The sequence below is a fragment of the Rhincodon typus genome, chromosome 18, assembly GCF_021869965.1.
Source record: "Rhincodon typus isolate 14 chromosome 18, sRhiTyp1.1, whole genome shotgun sequence".
Taxonomy (NCBI): Eukaryota; Metazoa; Chordata; class Chondrichthyes; order Orectolobiformes; family Rhincodontidae; genus Rhincodon; species Rhincodon typus.
Genome location: NC_063349.1, coordinates 42,944,385 through 42,967,585, shown reverse-complemented (window position 1 = coordinate 42,967,585; position 23,201 = coordinate 42,944,385). Strand labels below are relative to the sequence as shown.

General features: G+C 40.9%; 1 protein-coding gene across 1 annotated transcript in view; it reads right to left on the bottom strand.

Annotated features, from left to right (window-relative positions):
* Positions 1 to 23,201, bottom strand: part of utp20 (UTP20 small subunit processome component) — a 104,373-nt gene that overhangs the window by 80,519 nt on the left and 653 nt on the right. Inside the window, exons 2-16 of the mRNA XM_048607932.1 lie at positions 21,870 to 21,950; positions 20,533 to 20,599; positions 18,355 to 18,487; positions 17,681 to 17,869; positions 16,095 to 16,176; positions 15,283 to 15,420; positions 12,417 to 12,572; positions 10,357 to 10,503; positions 9,408 to 9,542; positions 7,618 to 7,695; positions 6,360 to 6,538; positions 4,836 to 4,997; positions 1,264 to 1,355; positions 549 to 654; positions 48 to 198 (exon numbers count right to left, since the gene is read on the bottom strand). Of these exons, the coding sequence (XP_048463889.1) occupies positions 48 to 198; positions 549 to 654; positions 1,264 to 1,355; positions 4,836 to 4,997; positions 6,360 to 6,538; positions 7,618 to 7,695; positions 9,408 to 9,542; positions 10,357 to 10,503; positions 12,417 to 12,572; positions 15,283 to 15,420; positions 16,095 to 16,176; positions 17,681 to 17,869; positions 18,355 to 18,487; positions 20,533 to 20,599; positions 21,870 to 21,950 (1,896 nt within the window). The remainder of the gene's footprint in view (positions 1 to 47; positions 199 to 548; positions 655 to 1,263; positions 1,356 to 4,835; positions 4,998 to 6,359; positions 6,539 to 7,617; positions 7,696 to 9,407; positions 9,543 to 10,356; positions 10,504 to 12,416; positions 12,573 to 15,282; positions 15,421 to 16,094; positions 16,177 to 17,680; positions 17,870 to 18,354; positions 18,488 to 20,532; positions 20,600 to 21,869; positions 21,951 to 23,201) is intronic.

The following is a 23,201-nucleotide window of genomic DNA, read 5'->3' as shown; positions in this document are numbered from 1 at the left end:
GATTCTAATATGGACAGTCAAACTAAAATACTGGTAACATAAAATACCTTGGAAACAGCTGTGGAAAGATTTGGCCGAAGTTCTCTGAACAGGTTAAGCTGAGAGTCTTGCGAAAGTAGATCACTGTAGCCACATAATGCTAACCGAGTGTAGTACAGATCACCCAGCAAGAGAGCAGAGGGGTTAGATGGTGACTTCCTGCAAAAATGAAACCAAAAGTAAAAACAGTTAGCCTGATATGTCGAATCCACCACTTTGCTTTATGAACAACATTTTACAAAAACACTAAACAATGTCCTGCTGCAATGTGCAACTCACTTTAATGCACTATTACAGCACTTCATTAATGTGTTTCTCCGAAATAGCAAGTATCAAGTTATGCAAACACTGCATTCGCCTCCCCGGAACACCAGCAGACATATGGCAGCAGCTCATCACCATAGGTCATCACTGATCATTTTGGCTCCATAAATTCTCAATCACAAAATGAAAAATCATTGGTCTGCATAGTTTTCAAGCCATGTCACAATTTATGAAAAAATACTTACTTAATCAAATTCCTTACACATTCCACTGGAAGAATGCTGAGGACATCTGAAGATTCGGTTAGACTCAAAATGGTGCTGACTGCTTGACGAGCAACAAACATCCATCCTATCAAAATAAGAAGGGCTCTAGTCATTGACAACTCACTCCAGAAATAATGGCCTCCGGATCCAAAGAGTTGGTTTGTCAAGATCACAGCGCAGAAAACAGCATGGGGACCTAACTTAGCACATCCAACCAGACACACAATGCAACTCTTCCATCACAACATATTGGATGCTTCTGCCAGGACTATAGGGATTTGCCTCCGATTTTATTACTTAGCATTGATCATTCTGGGAAATAATTAGAATTTATCAGCTTCTCCTCAGAGGCAGCAGGGAAAGCATGTGAGAGAGCAAAGGAAAGAGAGAGACAGACCAGGGAAGGGAATGAAAATGTGAGCAGAGTGTTAAAATGAGCAAACGTGCACAAGGGGAAGAGGGAGTCAAAGAGGGGTAGACAGAGTGCACGAGGGGAAGCAGGAGAGCAAGAGAGAGAGAGTATGTCAGCAACAGTGAGCGCAAGTGAGCGAGAAATAGGGCTTGGATTTATACAACTTCCTTTAAAACTTCAGCACTTCTCAAAGAAAGCTTTACAGCCGACAATGTAATTTAGAAAATAAATGGTTGAAATGCTATAAAACAACCCACCCCAACGTTGGAGAAGTGCACTGACCTTCATCAACGGAATCAGTTTCCTTAAGGGTTGTCAGTAGCCAGTTAAAAAATGACTGAACCTGGACCAACACCTTCTCTGTTTGCATAGGCCTATGTGAAAAATTGGAATGATGCCAGTTGTTAAAAGAATAATGTACTGCAGATATAAAGCAAAACAGGAAAACTGGGGCAATGCATCACTGATGATGAAGGAGATAGTTCAAGTTACAGCCTACACAGCCCAACACATAACTCAATTAACTCGGCCCTGTCTCACCAAAGTTACTGAATAAATCAAAACATCAACACTGCACCATTGGGAGCCATGAATCATGCTAATGACCTTTGCAAAACTTGCATTCCATTATTAAAATCAACCCAGAGACAAGAGGATCCTCATAAAGCCTCACAGTGTAGGAGGGAGTCAGAAAGAAAAGCAGAAAATGCTGGACATAATCCGCTGATCCAACAGCATCTACAACAGGAATAAAAAGTTAACATTTTGTGTCAATGACCTTTTCTCAGGAGGTTTTCTGCTTTTAGTTCGGATTTCCAGCATTTGCAGTATTTTGCTTTTGCGATAAGGCAACCATTTGGCCCATCAAGCTTGGGGAAGCTCTTTTAGTGAGAGATCTTCAATTTAATTCTGCAGCCAGCTTCTCCCCCCTTAAAACTGCAAATTCATCCTCCAGATGTACAGGCCCCAAATGGCCTTTAAAAATTCCCATGGAATGTGATTCCACTATTTTCATTTTGGAGACCAAGTCCAAAACTTAATGACCCTCTGTGAAACAAATTCTTTCCTGCTTCTCTTTCTCCCAATTATTTTAAATCCATGATGCCTGGCTACCAATCCACAAGCTAGAAGAAACAAGTTAAGCAAGTGAGGAACAAGAATTCAGCCTATTAAGCCCGCTCTGCCATTTGATACGATCATGGCTAATTGAAAACTTGAATTCCCATTTACCCATACTAGCCACATAACCCTTTACTCTAGTGGTAGTCAGAAATCTATCAATCAGTCTCTACGTCAAATATACTCAAAGACTGAGCTTCTACACACCTCTGGCAAAGTTAATTTCAAATATTCACAACTTTGAGGAAATAAATCTCTCCTCATCTTGGTTCTAAATGCCCGTTCCCCACCTTATTCCAACTTGTGCCCAACCAGGGGAAACATTTTACCTGCAGTTACTCTTATTAAGGACAGATTAGACAGATGATGCCTGTTTTCTCTAAAATTTAGAGTTCAAGGGGTGGTCTGATCAAAATCTCAAGGTACTAGCAGGAAAAGACACAACAGAAAATGATTTTTTTCACTGATTGGGGATTCTACAACAAGGGGGCATAGTCTGAGAATTATGGCCAGACCATTCAGGAGAGATGTTAGGAAGCACTTCTACACACCAAAGGCGATAGAGGTTTGGAACTCTCTTCCACAAATGGATGCAGGATCCGCTGCTAATTTTAAATCTGAAATAGATATTGTTTTGTTAAGCAAAGATATTAAAGGATTAGATCCAAAGGCAGGTATATGGAGCTAGGCTGCAGATCAGTCACCGTCTCATTGAAAGGTGGAACAGGACTGAGGGGCTGAACTGTTTTTATGTTCCTGTCTATTTCTCTAAGTATTTCGTAGGTTTCAATGAGGTTACTTTATTCTTGAAACTGTAGAGAATACAGACTCAGTTTGCCCAATCTCTCCTCGTAGGACAATCCTGGTAACAAGTCTAGCGAACCTTTGATACAATCATCCCTCAAATCACAATAATGTCCTCCCAAGGTAAGGAGGCCAAATCTGTACATTGTACTCCAGATGCGGTCTAAGCAAAATCCTACACAAATGAAGCAAGTATTTGCTCCAGTGTTGAAATCCTCTTACCATAAAGGCTCTAACAATCTATCAGGCTTCCTAATAACTTGCCGCCCCTGCTGTTAGCCTTTGGTGACTCATTGACAGGGATAATTCCTTTGCACATTTACACTTTCCAATCTCTCACCATTTAAGAAATACTTAAATGGTAGGAAGGCAGCGTGTGCAGATGTACAAAGGGACCTAGATACTGCTGTCGACAAGTCACCGAAGGGCAACTTGTAGCTGGTGCAAGCATCTTTACTCTACTAAAACCCATCACTGCATCAAACACCTCTAATAAATCTCCCAAATCTCCTTTTCTCCAGGGAGAATAATCCTAGCTTCATAATCCACAACTCAACTCCCTCAACCTGAGTATTATCCTGATAAACCTCATCACTCGCTTCGAGACCTTGATATCTTTGCTAAAGTGTGGTGTTTGGAGGTGGACAAAATACTCCAGTCAAGTCCTAGCCAGTGATTTGTAATGGTCTGGTATGATTTGCTTGTTATCATATTAAGTATTGCTACTTACAAAGCCAAGCATTATATAGGCATTCGTAGCCATCTTATCAACTTGCCCTACAACTGTCAACGATTTATGAATTATACCCTCGGATGCCTCTGCTCCTGTAACCCTCTCCTTTCAAAATAGTATCATTCAGAGTCAAAAATGAGAGATGTTACAATCTGCTGAATTAAAGGCAAAGTCAGACTTTGATCAGTCAGGTATTGCATTCTAGGTGACAGACAGCTGTCGATATTGCTAACCTGACGGTGAGGTAAGAAAGCCGATGTAAATCTCTTCCTTGACAATTGGTTTATTTACAGCATGGAGCATCTCGTATGTTGGCTTCCTACTTACTAACTCACAGTGCCTAGCTGTCTTTCCTTACAAGATGGTCTGTCGGAACACTTTATTTGCGACAGATATTTTTTTTCCCCCGTGTGATCAGCTCTCCCAGGCAGGAGGCCACAAATGTTGGTCCAGATTTCCCTGGACAAGATGGTCTTGACATTTGCTATAAAGGATGAGGTGGAAAGCTCCATGACAATGTTGATCCAAGTTGTGGATGAGGAAGGAGATGATGACACACACAGATGAAGAGTCAATGTTCGTTTCGGGACTGACCTGCCTCAGCGCCTTGCTGTAACCCTCCTTCCAATACTGCTTCTTACGTTTGGTCTATTTCTTGGTGACTGCTTTCTTTTGTCTCTTGCTCGGGCTCGTTGCTTCAGGTCTTACAGGTGAACACGAACTTTGTGGTCTTGGGATTCTAAACTATGCCTGAGACCAGAAGCTAAATCCAGTACCTAAGCCTGATCGACCACGTTATCACACTGTGCTCAAGTTATTTAATCAGTGACCAGTGCACCTATAACTCTGATCTGAAATAAACATGTCACTTACATCCTAATTCTACGTACCTGTGTAACAGATAGGTTAGGGTTCTTGTGACACAGTGGTAGCATCTCTACCTCTGGGCCAAAAGGCCTGGGATTTTACTCACACCTTCTCCAGACATGTGTCATCTCTTAGCCGGTCTAATCGTTTAAAAATATCTAACAGCTATGGATTGCCTGGTGTCTCTACTTGACACAATCTAACTAAACACAGGCTCAGAATTTGAGAACGATACTAACTGGGCTGTCAAAGAAGTGCATGAAGATCAAATGCACTGAAGTCCACCCTTTGCTTTCAAAGTTAAAAACGCATTCAAAATCATTTTTCTGACCTGATATGGGGAAGAATGACGAAAGCAGCCCAGATATGTGCAAGATCCAATCTCCTTCCAGCTTCAGGTATGTGCAGCAAAGACAGGATGAAATCTAACACCAAAGTAACTGATCCACCATTCTCCACTCCGCTGGAATCCTTTTCATCAATAAAATGAGAACTGGAAAATGTTTATTAAAAATTTTTGATTAGTAGGCAGAACAAGAATAAATATGCAACAATGTTCAGGTTCCTGACATTTACCCATTTCGAAAATTACACTTTAGATCAATAAATTATTACTGAATCTGTCAAGAAACCAGTCTGCGCTTGTGCTTTTAGTTCACGAGTCTCCCCCATTCAGTCTCCTTCATTTCAGCCTTTTAGTAAATCTTTCTATCTCTCTTTACCTTATGTACTTGCCTAGTTTCCTTTCGGAAATGTCTAGGCTATTTGCCTCAATCACATCCTGTCACAGCGAGTTTCACATTCCAGTCACTTTATGGGTTAATAAGACAAGAATCCTCTCATTGGAGTTACAAGTAACTATCTTATAATGATGGCCCCTAGTTTTGCATTGTCCCACAAATAGAAACATTTTCTCCACATCTATAATAAACTAAAAATTGCCAATGCTGGAAACCTGAATTAAAAACAAACTGCAGGTCCAACTACATTCATGACAAGAGTAACAGAGTTAAGGTTTCAAGTCAACAATGACTTTTCAGTTTCTCTCTTCATGTCCATCCTCTCCAATCCATTCACAACAGTAAAGACCTCAACCAGATCAAATCTTTCCTTTTTGTAGAATTCTTACAAAACAGAAAGAGGTCATTTGGCCCATCAGTCTGCATCGACCATCCAAACAACATCCCACCCAGACCCCCACCCTATCACCATTACTCCACATTGACCATGGTTAATCCACCCAACCTGCACATCCCTGGACACTATGGATAAGTTAGCATGGCCAATCCACCTAACCTGCATATCTTTGGACTGTGGGAGGAAACCGGAGTACCCAGAGAAAACCCACACAGACACGAGGAGAATGTACAAACTCCATATAGACAGACAGTCAGCCATAGCTGGAATCAAACCCTGGTCCCTTGTGCTTTGAGACAGCAGTGTTAACCACTGAACCACTGTGCCACCCATGCTAAAGTAAAAATGCCTTAACTTTTTACGTGGTTTCTCTCTTCCTGTCGTGTCTTTTTCACACATGGACAGCATAATTGTGACGGCTGTCTCTTGAAGGTCTTGGACAAGGTATAGGAACTGAAGTAGGCCATTTGGCCCAACAGGTTTGTTCCACCGTTCAACATGATCATCACTGATCTGATAATCCTCAACTCCATTGTCCTGCCGTAACTCCATAACCCTCGATCCCTTACGGATTAAAAATCTATTTCAACCTTGAATATACTTAATGACCCGGGCTCCAAAGCCCCTTTTGGATGATTCTATAACTAATAGGAAAATCCCTGTCTCATCCTGTTCTGATAAGGTACATCACCATGAGTTATGCTATCACTCCACTCACACTTGCACCGCTCCTGTGAAGTGAAGAGGATACTTTTCAAATGCCATCGATCCAATAGTCGGAGGCTCAGCTTTGGCCAGAATCAGTTTCACCAAAATTCCCAGAGTTTCTTCCCTGGCCGATCGATCACCAATTGTAAACTGCTCCTCCACATACTGCAGCAAGCTCGGCAGAAACAGCTATAAACAATAAACGAACTTATTGAAGGACAAGTTTATTCTCATGGTGTTCTAGTTTTAGGATCTACTAATTCCCAAATACATGAGACTAATTCTCTATATAACTTTAAAAAAATTTCAAAGACCACTTCTTCCCATTTTCTTTTCATTGGACAAAATATGAAAGATAAACGAGATTGTGCACAGGAGTCAATGATGAACGTTTCTACTTCCTGCCTCTTTAGACATGAATACTACAGTGAGTACATTGCCAGAACTGCTCCGACTTTGCCAGGGTAACATCTATCAGAGTACATCACGATGGATGCTTACGGCACCCTCCAGTAAATTAACCAGAGCTGTTCAGAGAAGTTTCCCCCACCATCCCAAGGCAATTACAATCACAACTTCCTTTACAGCTATTTAAAATCAGATCTGTTGGAAAATTAACACCAACACATCTACTATCTCATTAGCAACCTCTTAAGATACTAGGAGGCACCTGGGGATTTGTAAGCTTGCAGTTCCATCAGGTTGCTCAGCAATGCTTTCCCAGTTAATTGTAATTTCACTAAGTTCCTGCACTCTGTTAGCTGTTTATTCTCCTCGTAAATTGTTTTCCTTGGGGACAAAGAAATAAAGCTATTGAATCCCTCACTATCAACTATTTTTGACACTGCTCAAGGTAAAGGAAAACAGCCATTATTTCCACTTGTTTCACTAAGTACGAATTCCCATCATCAAACAAATGCCATTTTTCACAGAACCCAACAGTGCTGTTATAACATTATGGGCCAAATGGCCTCCTTCTGCACCACAGCACTTCTGTGATTCAGCAATGTTGAAGTTCAGTGGTTTCAACTGTAAAAAGTCTGGTGCATGCAAGTGACTTGCGTCTCAGAATGTGTCTAATTTTTGCATATGTCTGTTTTTGGGTGAGTGCGGCAATACAGACTTCACCATATTACATCCTCAATCAATATTCCGTTTTAATGAGAGTAAATGGGTCAGATTTCGGACACTGTATTTGGAATCAGTAATCCACTTCCCTGGGGTAAAATATTAAACCTCTCCACAGCACAAGTGCATTTCAAACTTACCTGTTCAAACTGGCACATGTTAAACATCTCCTCTGAGAACTCCAGAATTAATTTTCTTTCAAACTCACTACTGTAAATCTGAAACAGAAAATTCACTCAGAATCTCTTTCCTTTCAATAAGCATTCACAATAAGATGCACAAGCACCCCATCTTCAGTAACAGGTTTTCACCATCATTGCTGTATGACATGGACAATTTGTACACTTTCAGCATTCCAAACCCGAGAGGATTGGACAAGTCAGAAGAACTGTAAAGAAGCCAAGAGAGGAAAGCGAAGACACGAATCAAGAGACACATTTTGGAAGCTGTTAAAGATGGCAACACACACATTGGCAGAATGCTTCAAGGTGTGAAACAACGCTGGTTTGGCACACTGACTGCAGTATTGGGTCCAATTCCTGACACCACACTTTCGCAAAGAATTAGGAAAGGGTGCAAGAAAAACGGTTTATACAAACAGTTCCAAGAATGAACAACTTCAGTTTGGGGACAATGGAGAAGCAGGGACTGTACCCCTTAGAGTTGGGAAGATTGATACATTCAAAATTATTACAGCTTTACAAATAAGGATAAAATGTTTCCATTGGCAAAGGATTAATAACCAGAGAATACAGGTAAAAGGCAAATGCAAAAACAAAACAGTGGCAACATGAAGAAACTCCTTTCTAACACAGTGAGTTGTTACAATCCGGAATGCTCTGCCTGAGAGGGTGGAGAAACCAGATTCTAATTTTCAATTTTAAATACCTCAAACATTAAAATCTGTAGGAAAGGAAAAACAGTAGGAAAGTGGGGCTAATCAACTGTCTCAAAAAGACAGTACAGATACAATGGGCTAAATGGTCTCCTGCTAAGTTTAGCATTCTTAATGAGATGTCATGAACGTAGAGCAAAAGTGGGAGAGATTGCACGACAGCAACACCCAATTATACAGACCTTTTTTCTTAAAAATGTATGGGTGCACACATACATGTGATTGCGATAATCTGGCATTGCTTTTTGGTAGCAAACCAACTGAAACTTACTGAAAAGACAGATGTATTGCCAAAGCTTACATTCATCAGGACAAACACAAGAATGCCAAATTTCATAACATTTATTACTACAGAAGAAAAGGGTGCTAACAGTCCACTCAATTGATTAAGGAACGTCTACTGCTCAATGGAACTCTGCACGTGAGCAGCATCTTGCTGAACAATCCTGACTGCGCTAATAGCTACACTAACTCATTTAAAGATATTTGAGCTTGTGATGTGGCTCATTTAGAAGTAGCATGTTCATATGCAATGAGCACTTATTGGCAAACAAAAGGAATATATAATCAAGCCTGTACCTTTTTAAGAATTACTGTTTGCTTAAGGAGTCAATAATTCCTCATTGCTTCCTCAGCCAGCATCAATTTGTCAACCGATCATCACCCTTTTCTACTGCAATATAAACTGCTGTGATCATTTGACATTTGGTATTTACGTTGGTCCTGATGAGTTTAAGATGAAAGGCTTCAACGTCTCACTTTACAACAAGAAAGTGTTCTTTTTATGTCACAAATAGAGGCAATACTAAGTATTTCCGAAGAAGGGTCTAGGCCCGAAACGTCAGCTTTCCTGCTCGGCCTGCTGTGTTCATCCAGCTCTACACCTTGTTATCGCAGAATCCTGATATGATTAAACAGTTGAAAAGGACATAAAGATCTTTAACACCAGAAATCACCTCCACAGGCAGAATGCATCATAACAACAGCACGTTGCCAGTATTTTGTACAGCAAAAAAAGATATGAGCATCAATTACCTTCCTGGAAGCTTCTACAATCAGTGCTTTCGGCAGAGTAATATTCTGAGCCTTGAGGAGGGTGGAAAATACTTCAAGAAGAGCCTCACAGCAGGATGTGGTCATCTGCGAAGACTGCAGCATCTGGATCAAGGTCTAAAGAAAGAAGTACATTGGGCCGACAGCGTAACTAGAACAGGACGTCTGGTTTCAGCGTGTGGTTAGTGAAATCACTTTCAACACCATTGTATGTAGACATGGTCTTAACCGTATAGAAATGGAAGGTTTTTTTTGTGTTCAAACAATTTGCGTTAACTGGAAGTTCACTTGTGCTCCTGTAAATGGGTCCAGACTGAAATTGCAGTAACTGGGTTTTGAGATGCATGTTTATAATATTCGCCTTCATAGATAAAAGTACATTAAAAACTTGGCCTCAGTTCCATCCTTTACCAGCTGGCAGTTCTGGACCAGAACAAGTGGGATGATTCTCCTCACAGCGGGTAGAAGTTATGAGGAGATTTAAGTAAGATATTCAGAATTGCAGCAAGGTTTCAATAGAGCAGGAAGGGAGAAACATCCTCACTGGCAAACTGGTCAGTAACCAACCCCAAGTAATGACACTGATTTAAAGAGCCAGTGTAGACACAATGGGCCATACAAACCTCTCTGCACTGTAACACTTTGGTAATTCTGTGGAAAGTCATTTTAACATAAATGGCAAAAGAATGAAATAAGGAGGAATGCTTTTTCACAGATGATGATGATCTGGATCACAGTGCACACGGGAAACCGACTCCACAGTGTTTTCCAAAATGGAATTTAGATATGTGCTTGAAGAGGATTAATCTGAAAATTTATGGAGAAATAGCTAGCACGTGTAGCTAACTGAATAGCAGATACAGGCACAATGGGCTGAATGGCCACCTTTCTGTCCTATAAAACACTCTGACTCTATGATCACAGGACTCACCTCACAAAGCTCAACTGGATGAGTAACCCTTGACCCCTGTCCACTTTCCACCAACACCAGGTATATCTGCAGAATCCTCTGGATTTGATCAGAGCTTTGCTGCTTGTCACCGTAGTTTAATTTGTCGCAGAGCCCCAGGATACATCGCTATCAATGAAAATAAAATTAGCTTTTTGCTTTTTAATAACAGAAAATATTCTTACAATGGGACAGCCACACACATTCCCAAAAAGGACCGTAATCTATTCCTATCAGTCCCTGGCTCCTGCTGCTATTGTCTTTTGTCACTTACAAAATGGAAACTTATTTGAAATTACATTTTCTAAATATAAGATATATCATCAAAAACACGGGCTACCAGTAGTCTGCATGACTGAATCATTTTCTCAGAAGTTATTAATTTTAACACAAAACAATCAGTGGGTCTATTCTGTCCATCATGCTAGCGTGTCACATCCCTTTTATATAAGGGCAATCTCAGAATACCTCAAAGTGCTTTAAAGTCAATATAGTATGTCTCTGAAATACTGTCCCTGTTGCAATCTAGGAAATGATATAAATACAACAAACAACACAAGATAAAGACTAGATAATCAGCTTTTGAGATGTTGATTGAAGGATTAATAATATTGATCAGGACATCGAGAAAAAATTTACCAGGATGTTGCCAGAACTGGAGGGTTTGAGTTATAAAGGAGAGGCTGACTAGGTTGGGACTTGTTTTCACTGGAGTGGAGGAGGTTGCGGGGTGACCTTATAGAGGTTTGTAAAATTTTGAGAGGCATAGATAAAGTGAATAGCAAAGGTCTTTTTGCTGGGGTGGGAGAGTTCAAAATTACAGGGCATATTTTTAAGGTGAGAGCAGAAAGATTTAAAAGGGACATGAGAGGCTTTTTTTCACACAGAGGGTGGACTGCCAGAGGAAGCCGTAGATGCAGGTACAGCTACGACATCTGAAAGACAATCGAGCAGGTTCATGAATAGGGATATGGGATTAGTCTAGTTTGGGAAACTTGGTCGACATGGACAAGTTGGACCAAAGGGTCTGTTTCTGTGCTGTATGACTCTATAACTCTATTCGGTTTTCTTCAAAATTGTGCCACAGGATCTTTATATTCACCCAAGACAGCAGAAAGGTCCTCAGTTAATGGGTGTGAATCTGTTTCCTCTGATGAAGGGGTTTGAGAATAAGAGGCTAGAGTCAGGTCCATTTGAAAGGTGGCACTTCTAACAGTGGAGCATGGCCTCAGTACCGGCAGCTTGGACTGAGTGCTGGAGTCCTTGAAGTGGGATGTGCAGCCACATCTGTATTGCAGAGATAGATACCGACACCAGCAATAAGAAATATCTCCATGACACAGGAGTCAGGATAACTGCAATGCCTGACTAATCTTGATAATCATACTCAGAAAAGAAAGCAAAAATCAAGTCAGGCATTTCACTGAGATTCTGACTCACTGTCTGAAACGTAATTAAATTCGAATGACCTCATCCAGCTTTTACTTTAGGAACAGCCTCAAATTCTAAAAGAGACACTGCACCAGATTACATATGACCAAAGGAGGTTGTGCAGCTCCCAAGCCTGTTTCACCAGCTGGCTCATGGGGGTTCTGTATTTTAACACCATTTTCTAGGCTTACTTCCATAAAACTAAATACCCATGCACAACCATATCTATCTCAGTGTCGAGAGCTCTCAATTGAGCTTCAGCCTCAACAACTCTTTTACAGAAAGCGAGTTCCCAATTTCTACTCTCCTCTCTCTGTGCAAAGCAGGGCTTCCTGACATCTTGAATGACCTGGCTCTCATTGAAGACTCTGCTTGCTTGTTCTCAACCCACTTCATCAGACAAAACAGTTTCAAACCCATCAATGTTTCTAATCATCCTAAGCTCTTCAACAAAGTCACTTCTTCATTGTCTTGGTCTGTGATGCCTGACTTCAGAATGTAATTCTTTAAACCCGTGGCTCTTTGTTGTCCTCAATGAACAACACATCATACAAGCTGCCATGAGTAATGCCAGAAAGATTGCTCAGACCGTTCGATACTGATCGACCTACCTGTAAGCAGCTCCAGACTACATCGAAGTGTTCCCTGTCAACGTAGGCTGCAAACGACTTGGCCATCTGGTGAACTGCTTCCCCAACCGTGTCCCACGGTAACACGGCCTCCAACTCTGTGACGGGCCCCAGCTTTTGTAAGACAGCTGGGAAAATCTACAAAACAGGAAACAAAACTTTATACAGCTCAACAACTCATCATATATTGCTTTGTAAATCATCAGTCTTCCTTGTGACGGCACCCTGCACAATTAACTACTCAGATTCTACACAGTACAAGCTTACAACCTTTACCACTTTGTTTTTTTAAAATTCATTCACAGTTGTGGTCGTCGCTGGCTGGGCCAGTATTTCTTGCCTGTCCCTAGTTGCCCTTGAGAAGGTGGTAGTGAGCTGCCATCTTGAACCACTGCAGTCCATGTGACGCTGGTAGACCCACAATGCCCTAGGGAGAGATTTCCAGGATTTAACACAGCAACACTGAAGGAACAGCTATACATTTCAAAGTCTGGATTCTGTATGATTTGGAGGGGAACTTGCTGGTGGTGCTGTTCCCAAATAACTGCTGCCCTCATCCTTCTAGGTGGAAGTGGTCACGGGTTGGAAGGTGCTGCCAAAGAGTCTCTGGTGAATTTCTACAGTGCATCTTGTAGATAGCACACACTGCTGCTACTGAGTGTCAGTGGTGGAGGGAATGGATGCTTGTGGATGTAGTGTCATTCAGGTGGGCTGCTTTGTCCTGGATGGTATCAAGTTTCTTGAGTGTGGTTGGAGCTGCACCCATCCAAGCAAATGGGGAGTATTCCAACACACTCTTGTGCCTTGTAGATAGAGGACAGACTTTGGGGAGTGCGGAGCTGAGATACTTACTGAAGGATTCCTACTTCTGACCTGCTCTTGTAGCCACTGTATTTATTTGACTAGTCCAACACAGCTTCTGGTCAATGGTAACCCTAAGCTGTTGATAGTGGGGATTATTCACCATCATTGAACGTCAAGAGACAACGGTTAGATTCTCTCTTGTTAGAGATGCCTGGCACATGGAGCACTTCAGTATTTGAGAAGTTGCAAAATGATGCTGAGCATTGTGCAATCATCAGTGAACATTCCCACTTCTGACCTTTTCATGGAGGGAAGAATGCTGATGAAGCAGTTGAAAATGTTTGGCCTGTGGCACTGCCCTAAGTAACTGCAGCACCAGTTTATTGTACCATAGCCTGAATGTTGTCAGGGCCTATCGTCTTTGCAGTAATCCTGTGCCTCCAACTGTTTTGCGATATCACATGAAATGAATCGAATTGGCTGAAGACTGGTATTTGCGATGCTGGTGAATTCTGGAGGACACTGAGATGCCTTGTGCAGCTCCTGGCATGCTCCACTGCATTTTTCATTGAATAAGTGTTGATCCCCAGGCTTGATGCAAATGGTAGAGTGGGTCAAATGCCAGGCCATAAGGTTGCAGATTGGGTTTGAACACAATATAGCTGGTAATAGCACACAGTGCCTAATGTCTGCCCAGTCTTGAGTTGTTAGGTCTGTTTGAAAACCATTCAATTCAGCAGGGTGGTAGTGCCACAAAACAAAGTGAAGCATGTCTTCATTGTGAAGACAGGACTTTGATACTGTCATGGACAGATATATCTGCATATGAGGATGAGGTTAAGTATATTTGTCCCTCACCACCTACCACGGACCCAGTCCAGCAGCTACGCCTTTTAGGACCCGACCAGCTCGATCAGTAGTGCTGCTGCTAAGCCAGTCTTGATAAGGGACATTTAAATTCCCCACCCAGAATACATTTTGTGCCTTTGCCACCCTCAGCACTTCGTCCAAGTATTTGTTCAATATGGGGAGTACTGATTCATCTGCCAAGGGAGGACAGTAAGTACGGGTATCCTTGCCCATGTTTAACCTGAAACCACGAAACTTCACGGAGTCCGGAGTCAATTCTGAGGACTCCCAGGAAAATCCTTCCCAACTAGATACCATTGTGCCGCCACGTCTACTAGGTCTGTTCAACCAGTGAGACAGGATATATCCAGGGATGGTGGTGGTGTGTCTGGGGCATCGTCTGTAAGGTACAATTCTGACTGTTGCTTAACTTGTCTGTGAGACGGCTCTCTCAATGTTGATAGAAATGTTAGAAGGATTTTGCAGGGCGGTTTATGCCACTGTCATTTCTGGTGCCGACATCAATGCTAGGTGGTCCACCCGGTTTTGTTTGTTTTCCGAGACTTACTGACAAGTGTTACAATTGAATGGCTTACTAGGCCACTTCAGAGGGTAGTTCAGAGTCAACTACATTGCTATGGGTTTGGAGTCCAGGTGGGCCAGGTAAGGATGGCAGATTTCCTTCCCTAAAGGATATTAGTGAACTAGATAGGTTTTTACAGTGATCAACGATGGCTTCATTTTGTTTGTACTTTTTTTTAAGAAAAGGATTTTAAATTCTACCATCTGCCACACTGGGTTTCAAACCTTGGTCCCCAGAGCATTATCTGGGTTTCTGGATTACCACCAACAACACCCACCATGCTAACTGCCTCACACATGGCCCTGATTTATGGAGACAGAAAAAAACATGTACATATACTGCACTCGATTCAACTGAACAAAATGTATGACAGATATCCTCTGGTTCATTCTTGAGGGCATCTTGACTGATCAATTTTTGGTAGACAACTGTCAGTCTTCACCTAACAGGTGCTTTCTCCATAATGACACCTGTAGAATTACAGTCCACTTGCTAACAAATCTGTACTCTCTAAAATGCTCTTCCCTTTTGCTCTGTTATTCCTTACAGCAATTCAAAACTTTCAACACAATGTGTCTTTTATCAGCAGCAGTCAAATGATTAAAATATTACTTTGGCTGCACACGAGTGCAACGTATTTTGGACGCCTTTGCACACATCGAAAAGCAGCTGGCCCACTCCCTCAGCCTTCTCAGAGTGTTGCTCCAGGTCAGCAAACATGAAGTTGAAAAGGGCATTGTGGTCAGGAGCCTGCATAGACACAAAAAGGAATCACTTACTGAAACAAAAAAAAACACATCCATGCAATTAAACTGAATCTGCAGAAAAAGGATATCCTGGCACACTTCCTCTTCAACATGATAAAACAACAGTTTACAAACAGCTTGAACTTATATCACATTCTTAACATTGCATAACATCCCAAGCAGCTCAATAAAAACTGAAACAACTGCAGATGCTGTAAATCAGGAGCAAAACAGAAGTTGCCAGAAAAGCTCAACAGGTCTGGCAGCATCTGTGAAGAAAAAATCAGACTTAACGTTTTGGGGTCCAGTGACCCTTCCTCAGACCAGCTGAGCTTTTCCAGCAACTTCTGTTTTTGATCCCAAGCAGCTTCACAGGAGTGGTATCAGACACAAATTGACACAGTACCTGAGTGGAGATATTTGGACAGGTGACCAAAAGCTTGGTCAGAGAAAGTGGCATCTTAAAGGAGAAACCATGATGTTTAGAAAGCTCAAAGCTCAGCTAGTTTGTCTTTTATTCAGTTCCAAACTGTTATTTACATAGCCACACTGCATTCTGTGTATATCCACCCGCATACACACTCAAACTGAAAACAATTAACACCTAATTGATGGGCCTCACTAATCTAAGGCACACACCCTTAATCCAAAGAATGAATACTATTAAAATAAACTCACCTTTCTCATCAAGAAAGCAAAACTTTCAGCTGCAAAACATCTGATATGCTCCTTATTGTGACCCAAAAGTGAGCTATACAAACTATAAAAAAACACCATATTAACAAGAGTGATAAATTCAAAATTCAAAGCAGTGTATTTCACAAAACACATCTATCTGAAAGCAGGTGTTTCTCGATACATCCCAAACATTTATCCTTCAACTAATGCCGGAGAATAGAAGAACTTGTCATTTGTTTGTTTGCTGTTTGAGAGATTTGGGTGTGCAAAGATCGCCTGACATGTTTCTCTGCCTCATAATCATATCTCCACCGTACCGAGTATTTCATGAGCTGTAGAACGCTTTGGGACATCTTGAATAGTACTTTATAATTTCAAGCTGGCTCTTCAATTAAGATGGACAGAATTAAAAATTAAAAATAAACTTACATGGTCGAGAAAAATTAATGATTCTCTCAACAGAATCAGTTTATTAAATAGAATAAATGGGAAAAATAAATTAGAAGACACTGACAGATACAAATTAACACGAAGATGTTGAAGTGATACAGTCATACCGCTGTCTCTGCAAGGGTTCTGTTCCTGAGAACCCCCACAAATGCTGAAATTCATGAGGGTGGAGCTTGTTTAAATATGGGTTAAAAATCGTGGATATGTGAGTTTTGCCGTAGATGTTGGATTTTGCTGTTACGTATTTTTTGGAATGGATAGGCGAAATTGCACTAATCATTTTGCAGTGTTTACTGTACATTAACATGGGAAATATTGTAGACTAAATAAACCTAAAATATCAATTTACATAGAGATGTAGGAACAAAGCGCAGAGGCAGGGGGGTTAACATACACTAATCTTTGGAGGCGGCAGGACAAATTGATAAAGGTGCTGTCTAAAAAGAATGTGGAATTCTTGGATTAATAATTAAGAGCGTGAAGACCGGTATGCTGAAGCAGGGCAGAGGGACTAATAGGATAGTTCCTGCTGAGAGCCAGTGCAGGCTATAAGATTTTAATCTTCTTTTGTGTTGTAAAGTTTTGATCATTGGGTACTATTTACTATTTACAGATGTATTTGAATAATTACTTCACCAGTTTGAAAGCAATTATTGCATTTGGTCAAGGAAGAAACTCTGTCACTGCAATGCCTAAAAATTGTCAGACTCTTGGTGTAAAATAAACCTGTTTTCATTAAAAACCAAAAGAACTGCGGATGCTGTAAATCAGGAACAAAAACAAAGTTGCTGGAAAAGCTCAGCAGGTCTGGCAGCATCTGTGAAGGAAAAAACAGAGTTAACGTTTCAGGTCTGGGTTCCTCAGAACCCAGAGTTCTGAGAACTGGACCCGAAATGTTAACTCTGTCTTTTCCTTCACAGATGCTGCCTTCTATTTTCATTCTTTACTAATCATTTTTAAAACAGCATATATATCTCAAAATACATTAGCATAAAATAGCTATTGAATGTATACCAGAGCAGATGTCCCTGCTTTCAATCTCTTTCATATAAAGCATGCAGCTCCTACATAAAAATGAAGAAAACTTCCCAAGTTGAGGTTTAGCAGTTGAAAATTTTGAAAAAGTGAATGTGCACCTGTAAATGCCTGTTATGTCCTTGACCATAAGTCTCCAGAGGTATTTATATAGATAGGAGAGGCAGGTGAAGGCCCACTCCAACAGTTCTGTGTCCTGTGTGTTCAGCAGGGAAGTTATAATTACAAAGAACTCTCTGAAGTGAGGATAGAAATCCCCCTGCAGATCTCTGGCCAGCTGTACCACGAGGCTGTAATACACAAGCAGCACAATATCATTTTACAGTTTGCTAATGTAGCAAAAACAGAGCAATGTGTTTCACTGTGCCAAATAAGGAGATAGGAGGACAGTTGACCAAAGGCTTGGTCAAAGGACTAAGTTTTAAATATGTACAAGATATTGAAGGGGAGAAAAGAGGCATGTTGCTGAACTTTACGTCTCTCACTCATCAGGTCAAATGCAAGAATGCCAAATTTCAACAGATCACAGCATATTATCCCAGCTGCTGTTACTAGTGGATAAATCAGATCCCAGGCTGAAACTAGGCTTGACAGATGACATGCTGATCTTAGCAAAGTGGTCGCTCACTGAAACAAGCGCACAATGCTGCAGATTTTCTTTTTACAATTAAACAGAAGTTTAGGAATATCTTTCAATCTATTAGCATCTTTATACAGCTCTGGATTAATTCACTGACTCTTCCTCTTAACATAATCAATCTGTTCAAATCCTTACTCAAGCAAAGGTTGGTAGGCCAGGCTACTCCTGATTTGAAGATGGTTTTTCAAGCTTTCCACCACTGTGTTCTGATGGTACACCAACTGATTAAAAGATTGGGTCTTTCCATACACCTCTTTGTAAAATTTAACTGTAAAGAGAAAGGCAGGTTAAAATCCTGTCAAGAATCAAGTGTCAACTGCGCAGTCTTTGATTCTTTCCCACAGCTTTTCAAAAGTTTAGCTGTCTCCACATTACAAGGTTGTAAATTCAAGCCCATTCTCAAAGTCAGAGACACACTAGAAGATGGGGAGGATTTCCACCAGAGTGGTATTTTGACAATGTTAATGGATTAGGCATCCAGAGGCCCAGTCTAATGTGCTTGGCACATGGGTTCAAATCCCACCACAGCAGCTGCTGGAATTTAAAATCAATAGTTAGATCTGGAAACGAAGGCCAGTCTCAGTAATGGTGACGACAGAACTATCATCAATTGCTGTAAAAACCAATCTGGTCTTGCCTTTTAGGGAAGGCCATCTGCCATCTTACCCAGTGTGGCTGGCCTGTGACTCCAGACCCACAGAAATGAGTCGTATTCATGTTTTAGGAAGGACAGGCAAAAACGGAAAAGAAGATGGGGTAGCACTGTTAACAAAGGAGTAAAATCAATGCAATAGTGAGGAATGATATTGGCTCAGAAACTTTGTTGTGGGTTGTCTATTAGTCCCCAAACAGTTGTGGAGATGTTAGGGAAGGCAATAAACAAGAAATCAGAGATGCATGTAATAGGGTACAACTGTAATCATGGGTAACTTTAATTTACGCATAGATTGGACGAAGCAAACCAGCAATGGCACTGTGGAGGAGGATTTCCTGGAGCGTTAATGTGATTTTTTTGGACCAACACATTGAGCAACCAACCGGAGACAGACTATTCAAGACAGGGTACTATGCAATGACAAAGAATCATTAAAAATCTTGCAGCACGGGATCCCTTGGGCAAGAATGACGGTAATTTTACAGACTTCTTCATTACTTCGCACTCCATCTAATCGAATCTGAAATAAAGGGTCCCGAGTCAGAAAACTAAGGGAACAATGAGGGTGTGAGGTGCAAATTGGTGACATGAATTGTGGAACCTTATTGTTAGATTTTGGTTCATATTTGAACGACGTGTGCACGATTAAAACAATTATTCATTCATGTCTGGAACAAATATAAAAGAGGAAAGGAGGCTTAACCATAGCTTGCAAAAGAAATTAGGAATTGTATTCGACCCAGAGAGGAGACATATAAAATTGCCAAAAAAAGCAGCAAGTCTGAGGACTGGAATTACTTTAGACTTCAGCAAAATGGACAAATAAAAAATTCAGGAGAGCGAAAACAGAGTACAAGAGTAAAATTGCAGGGAATATAGAAAATGTCTGTAAAAAGTTACTATAAATATATGAAGAGTAAAAGATTAGTAGACAAGTGTAGGTCCTCTCAGACAGAATCCAGGGAAATTGTAATGGGGAACAAACTAATGGCAGAAAAATTGAACACAAACTTTAGCTCTGTCTTCACAAAAAGGGGAACAAATAACCTTCCAGAAATGTTAGAGGACCATGGGTCTGGTGAGAGGGAAGAATTGAAGGAAATCGGTAATATGTGGATGCAACAGCCTAGTGGTATTATCACTGGACTGTTAATCCAGAGACCCGGGTAATGTTCTGGGTATTCAGGTTTCAGAGCAGAAAATGGAATTTGAATTCAATAAAAATCAAGAATAAAAAGTCTAATAATAACCACAAATCCATTGTCATTTATCGTAAATATCCATCAGGTTCGTTAATGTTCTTTAGGGAGGGAAACCGCCATCCTTAGCTGCTCTGGCCTATATGTGACTCCAGTCCACAACAATATGGTTGACTTACGGCCCTTAGCCAGTGATGCCCATATTCCATTAGTGAATTTTAAAACATGTCTAGTTCTGCTGTGGCTTCAGTCTGCTGTTTACCCTTAGCCCTGAAGATTTATCTTTTTCATAACCATACTCATTCCTAAGCATATCATGTAGTACAATGCACCGACTGCTTTCCAAGATTGTTGTCCAATTAAAGGCAAACCAGAGCAAATATACCGCAATACTTCTGCGACAAATACAGTGAGGTTCTGACAAATGTTAATAGAGCAACTGTGTAAGTGAAGCCATACCAAAGTGTTCCGTGCAGTTAAGATCTCTCCATTTCTCCAGGCCTTCATAAAAGTAGGTTTCCACTTCCTGAGAAAAGAAATGTAGGATTTGATTTGCACATGCAAGGCAGTAACTGTGCACACAAAGAACACACTGCAGTCCCAATCCTAGTCAGTGCAACTACAAGAAGAAGAATCCAACTGCAGAAATTCTAGTCCTGGAGCTAAGCCTTAGAAGTCCAGGTAACAATGCTTCTATCTTTCACTCACTAAACTTATTCCGTCTGAGTCTGATTCTTTGGAAAGGATTGTTCAGAGTGTTAAATGCACAGCTGTCGGAATATCAAATTGAATCTGTCACTGGGGACAAGTTCAGGTCATCAGCATAGATCCACACTTACTCTGGAGCTCAACAAGTATCAACCACAGCTCAGTTCAAAAGCACTCCTATCCACATCAGAAACTTGGGGGTTCAAGCATCACTCCAAGACTCAAGCAATTAACCCAAGCTGGCCCATTCACTGCACTGCTGTCGGAGTACCTTCTTCGAATGCAATGTTAAACTTAGACCACATCTGACCAACAAGACGAATGCAAAAAATCCAATGGCACTACTCAAAAGAAAAGCTGGGCAGCTCTCCCCAGAGAGCTGATCTACAATTAGCCCACAATCAAAAATCCCCAAAGCACTACAATATGTGGGAGCTTGCTATACACAAATTACCTGCCACATTTTTCTACATTATAACAGTAGCTGCAAAAAACAAAGAGAATCAACTGTGTTGTGGCATTTCAGTAATATAAAACTTGCCATGCAAATTTAAGTTCCTTTCAGTTACAAGGCATTAGGATTTAGTGACGATCACTTCACTGCGTATTCAGAAAGTAAAAATGCATCTCACTAAAGTTTAAGAGAATTTCCTTACAGGATAACTTTAAATAATAACACTCTACTTTTACAACGCACCACTAGTTACTTTAACTTTAGGAATTTAGAAAAAGCAAACAAAAAAAGCCATCACACAAGAATAGGATTTATATTAAAATGACAATGCACAGATCATAGCGATTACACAGAAAGGAGGCCATTATGCCCATCATTTTAATGATGTTTCAGCTGATCCCATTTCTCCTTTACTTCTCTTTACATCATCTTAATCCACTTCCAAGACTTCAAGCTTTGTCTCAATTGCTATTTGCCCTTAAAACAATTCCCAGCAATCTTTGGTGGGAACTATTTGTAAAGCCCCCTCATCTATTCGAGAATTATTTCCAGCTAATGCAGTACTTGAGGGCGACAACATTTAAAGTATGCTCATTATCAAAAGGTTTATGCTTGTGCATCAGCTCCTCTTTACCTCAGCATAGCTCCCAGTTCTATCAATCCGATGGATTATATCAATATTCACATTCGCCAACCGTTCCGAGAAGGTGAGAAACTGTAAAGAGAGGAAGGTTAATTTTATTCATCGCAAACACATCATCTAGAATCAATGCTCTCACACAGAAGCACAAACAGATCTTTTTCGTGACTTAGATAATAAACTGTTGAAAGAAATCTCTTTTTCTCAGTTATCAACATCTCCCATTGCAATTTCAGTCAACATTCTAACTTATTTCAAAGTTAACAAACACATTAAGGAGAGTTCCCTAACAAGTTTCAGTTCATTTGTATTCCATGTAGTAATATCCATGTGGCCATAAGTGTATCATATTGCCAACCAGCAGCAACATCTCCTTGACTGTGGGGTGCACTCAACTGGAGACTGTGTAGAAGAGATTGCACATCAGCATTGTTGACAGCATGCAGATGCATTGGCTGCGTTAGCATGCATTGGCTGCGTTAGCATGCATTTATAAAATTAACATGGTAGTTTTTTTTTATTTTGCATTAAACTCATGTGGTGTGCAATTCAAAGACTGAACAAATTCTAACTCCAAACAGGCTACAAATCTCTTCAAGAGTTTGACTCGACTGAACTGTTAGCTTAGACCTGACTCCAGATTCAGGCTGCATTTGCAGAGTAACCAGTGTGAAATAAAACTCATTCATAACAGCCTTCATATATGCAGAATAAATACAGTATTAAAGGTGATGGGTTTTGGTTTATTTTGGTTAGTCAGATTGTCTTGTCTAAACACCTTGGCTTAATAAGGGCGTATTACTTTTCCCAATCAAAAATTACTGCTATTCTTGGGAAAAATTGGCATATCAGGAGGATCCACACAGGGCATACAGCCACAAAGATGGTTACACTCCATTCAGCCCATGTCTGTAGCAATTCTTTACTGGAGCAATCCAAGCCGACTGCCTTCTTTAAACAAAAACAAAAGAACTGCAGATGCTGTAAATCAGGAACAAAAGCAGAAACTGCTAGAAAAGCTCAGCGAGTCTGGCAGCATGTGAAGAATAATCAGGGTTAACATTTCGGGGCCGGTGACCATTCCTCAGTTCTGAGGAACCCGAACCCGATTGCCTTCTTCCCCATATACTTGGCCGTGGCAAACAATGAACGAAATTACTCTGAAAAGACGCAACAGGCTTTTGCCTCTAACATGCCCTGTGGTATCAACCCTCACTATACTTGTCCGCCCATCGTCTGGTGCCGGAATGAGAGAGATTGGCGAGGGTGGGGATGTTGTTGAGAGAAGGAGATCGCCCTTGGAGTGAGTGATGGTAGGGAGAACGG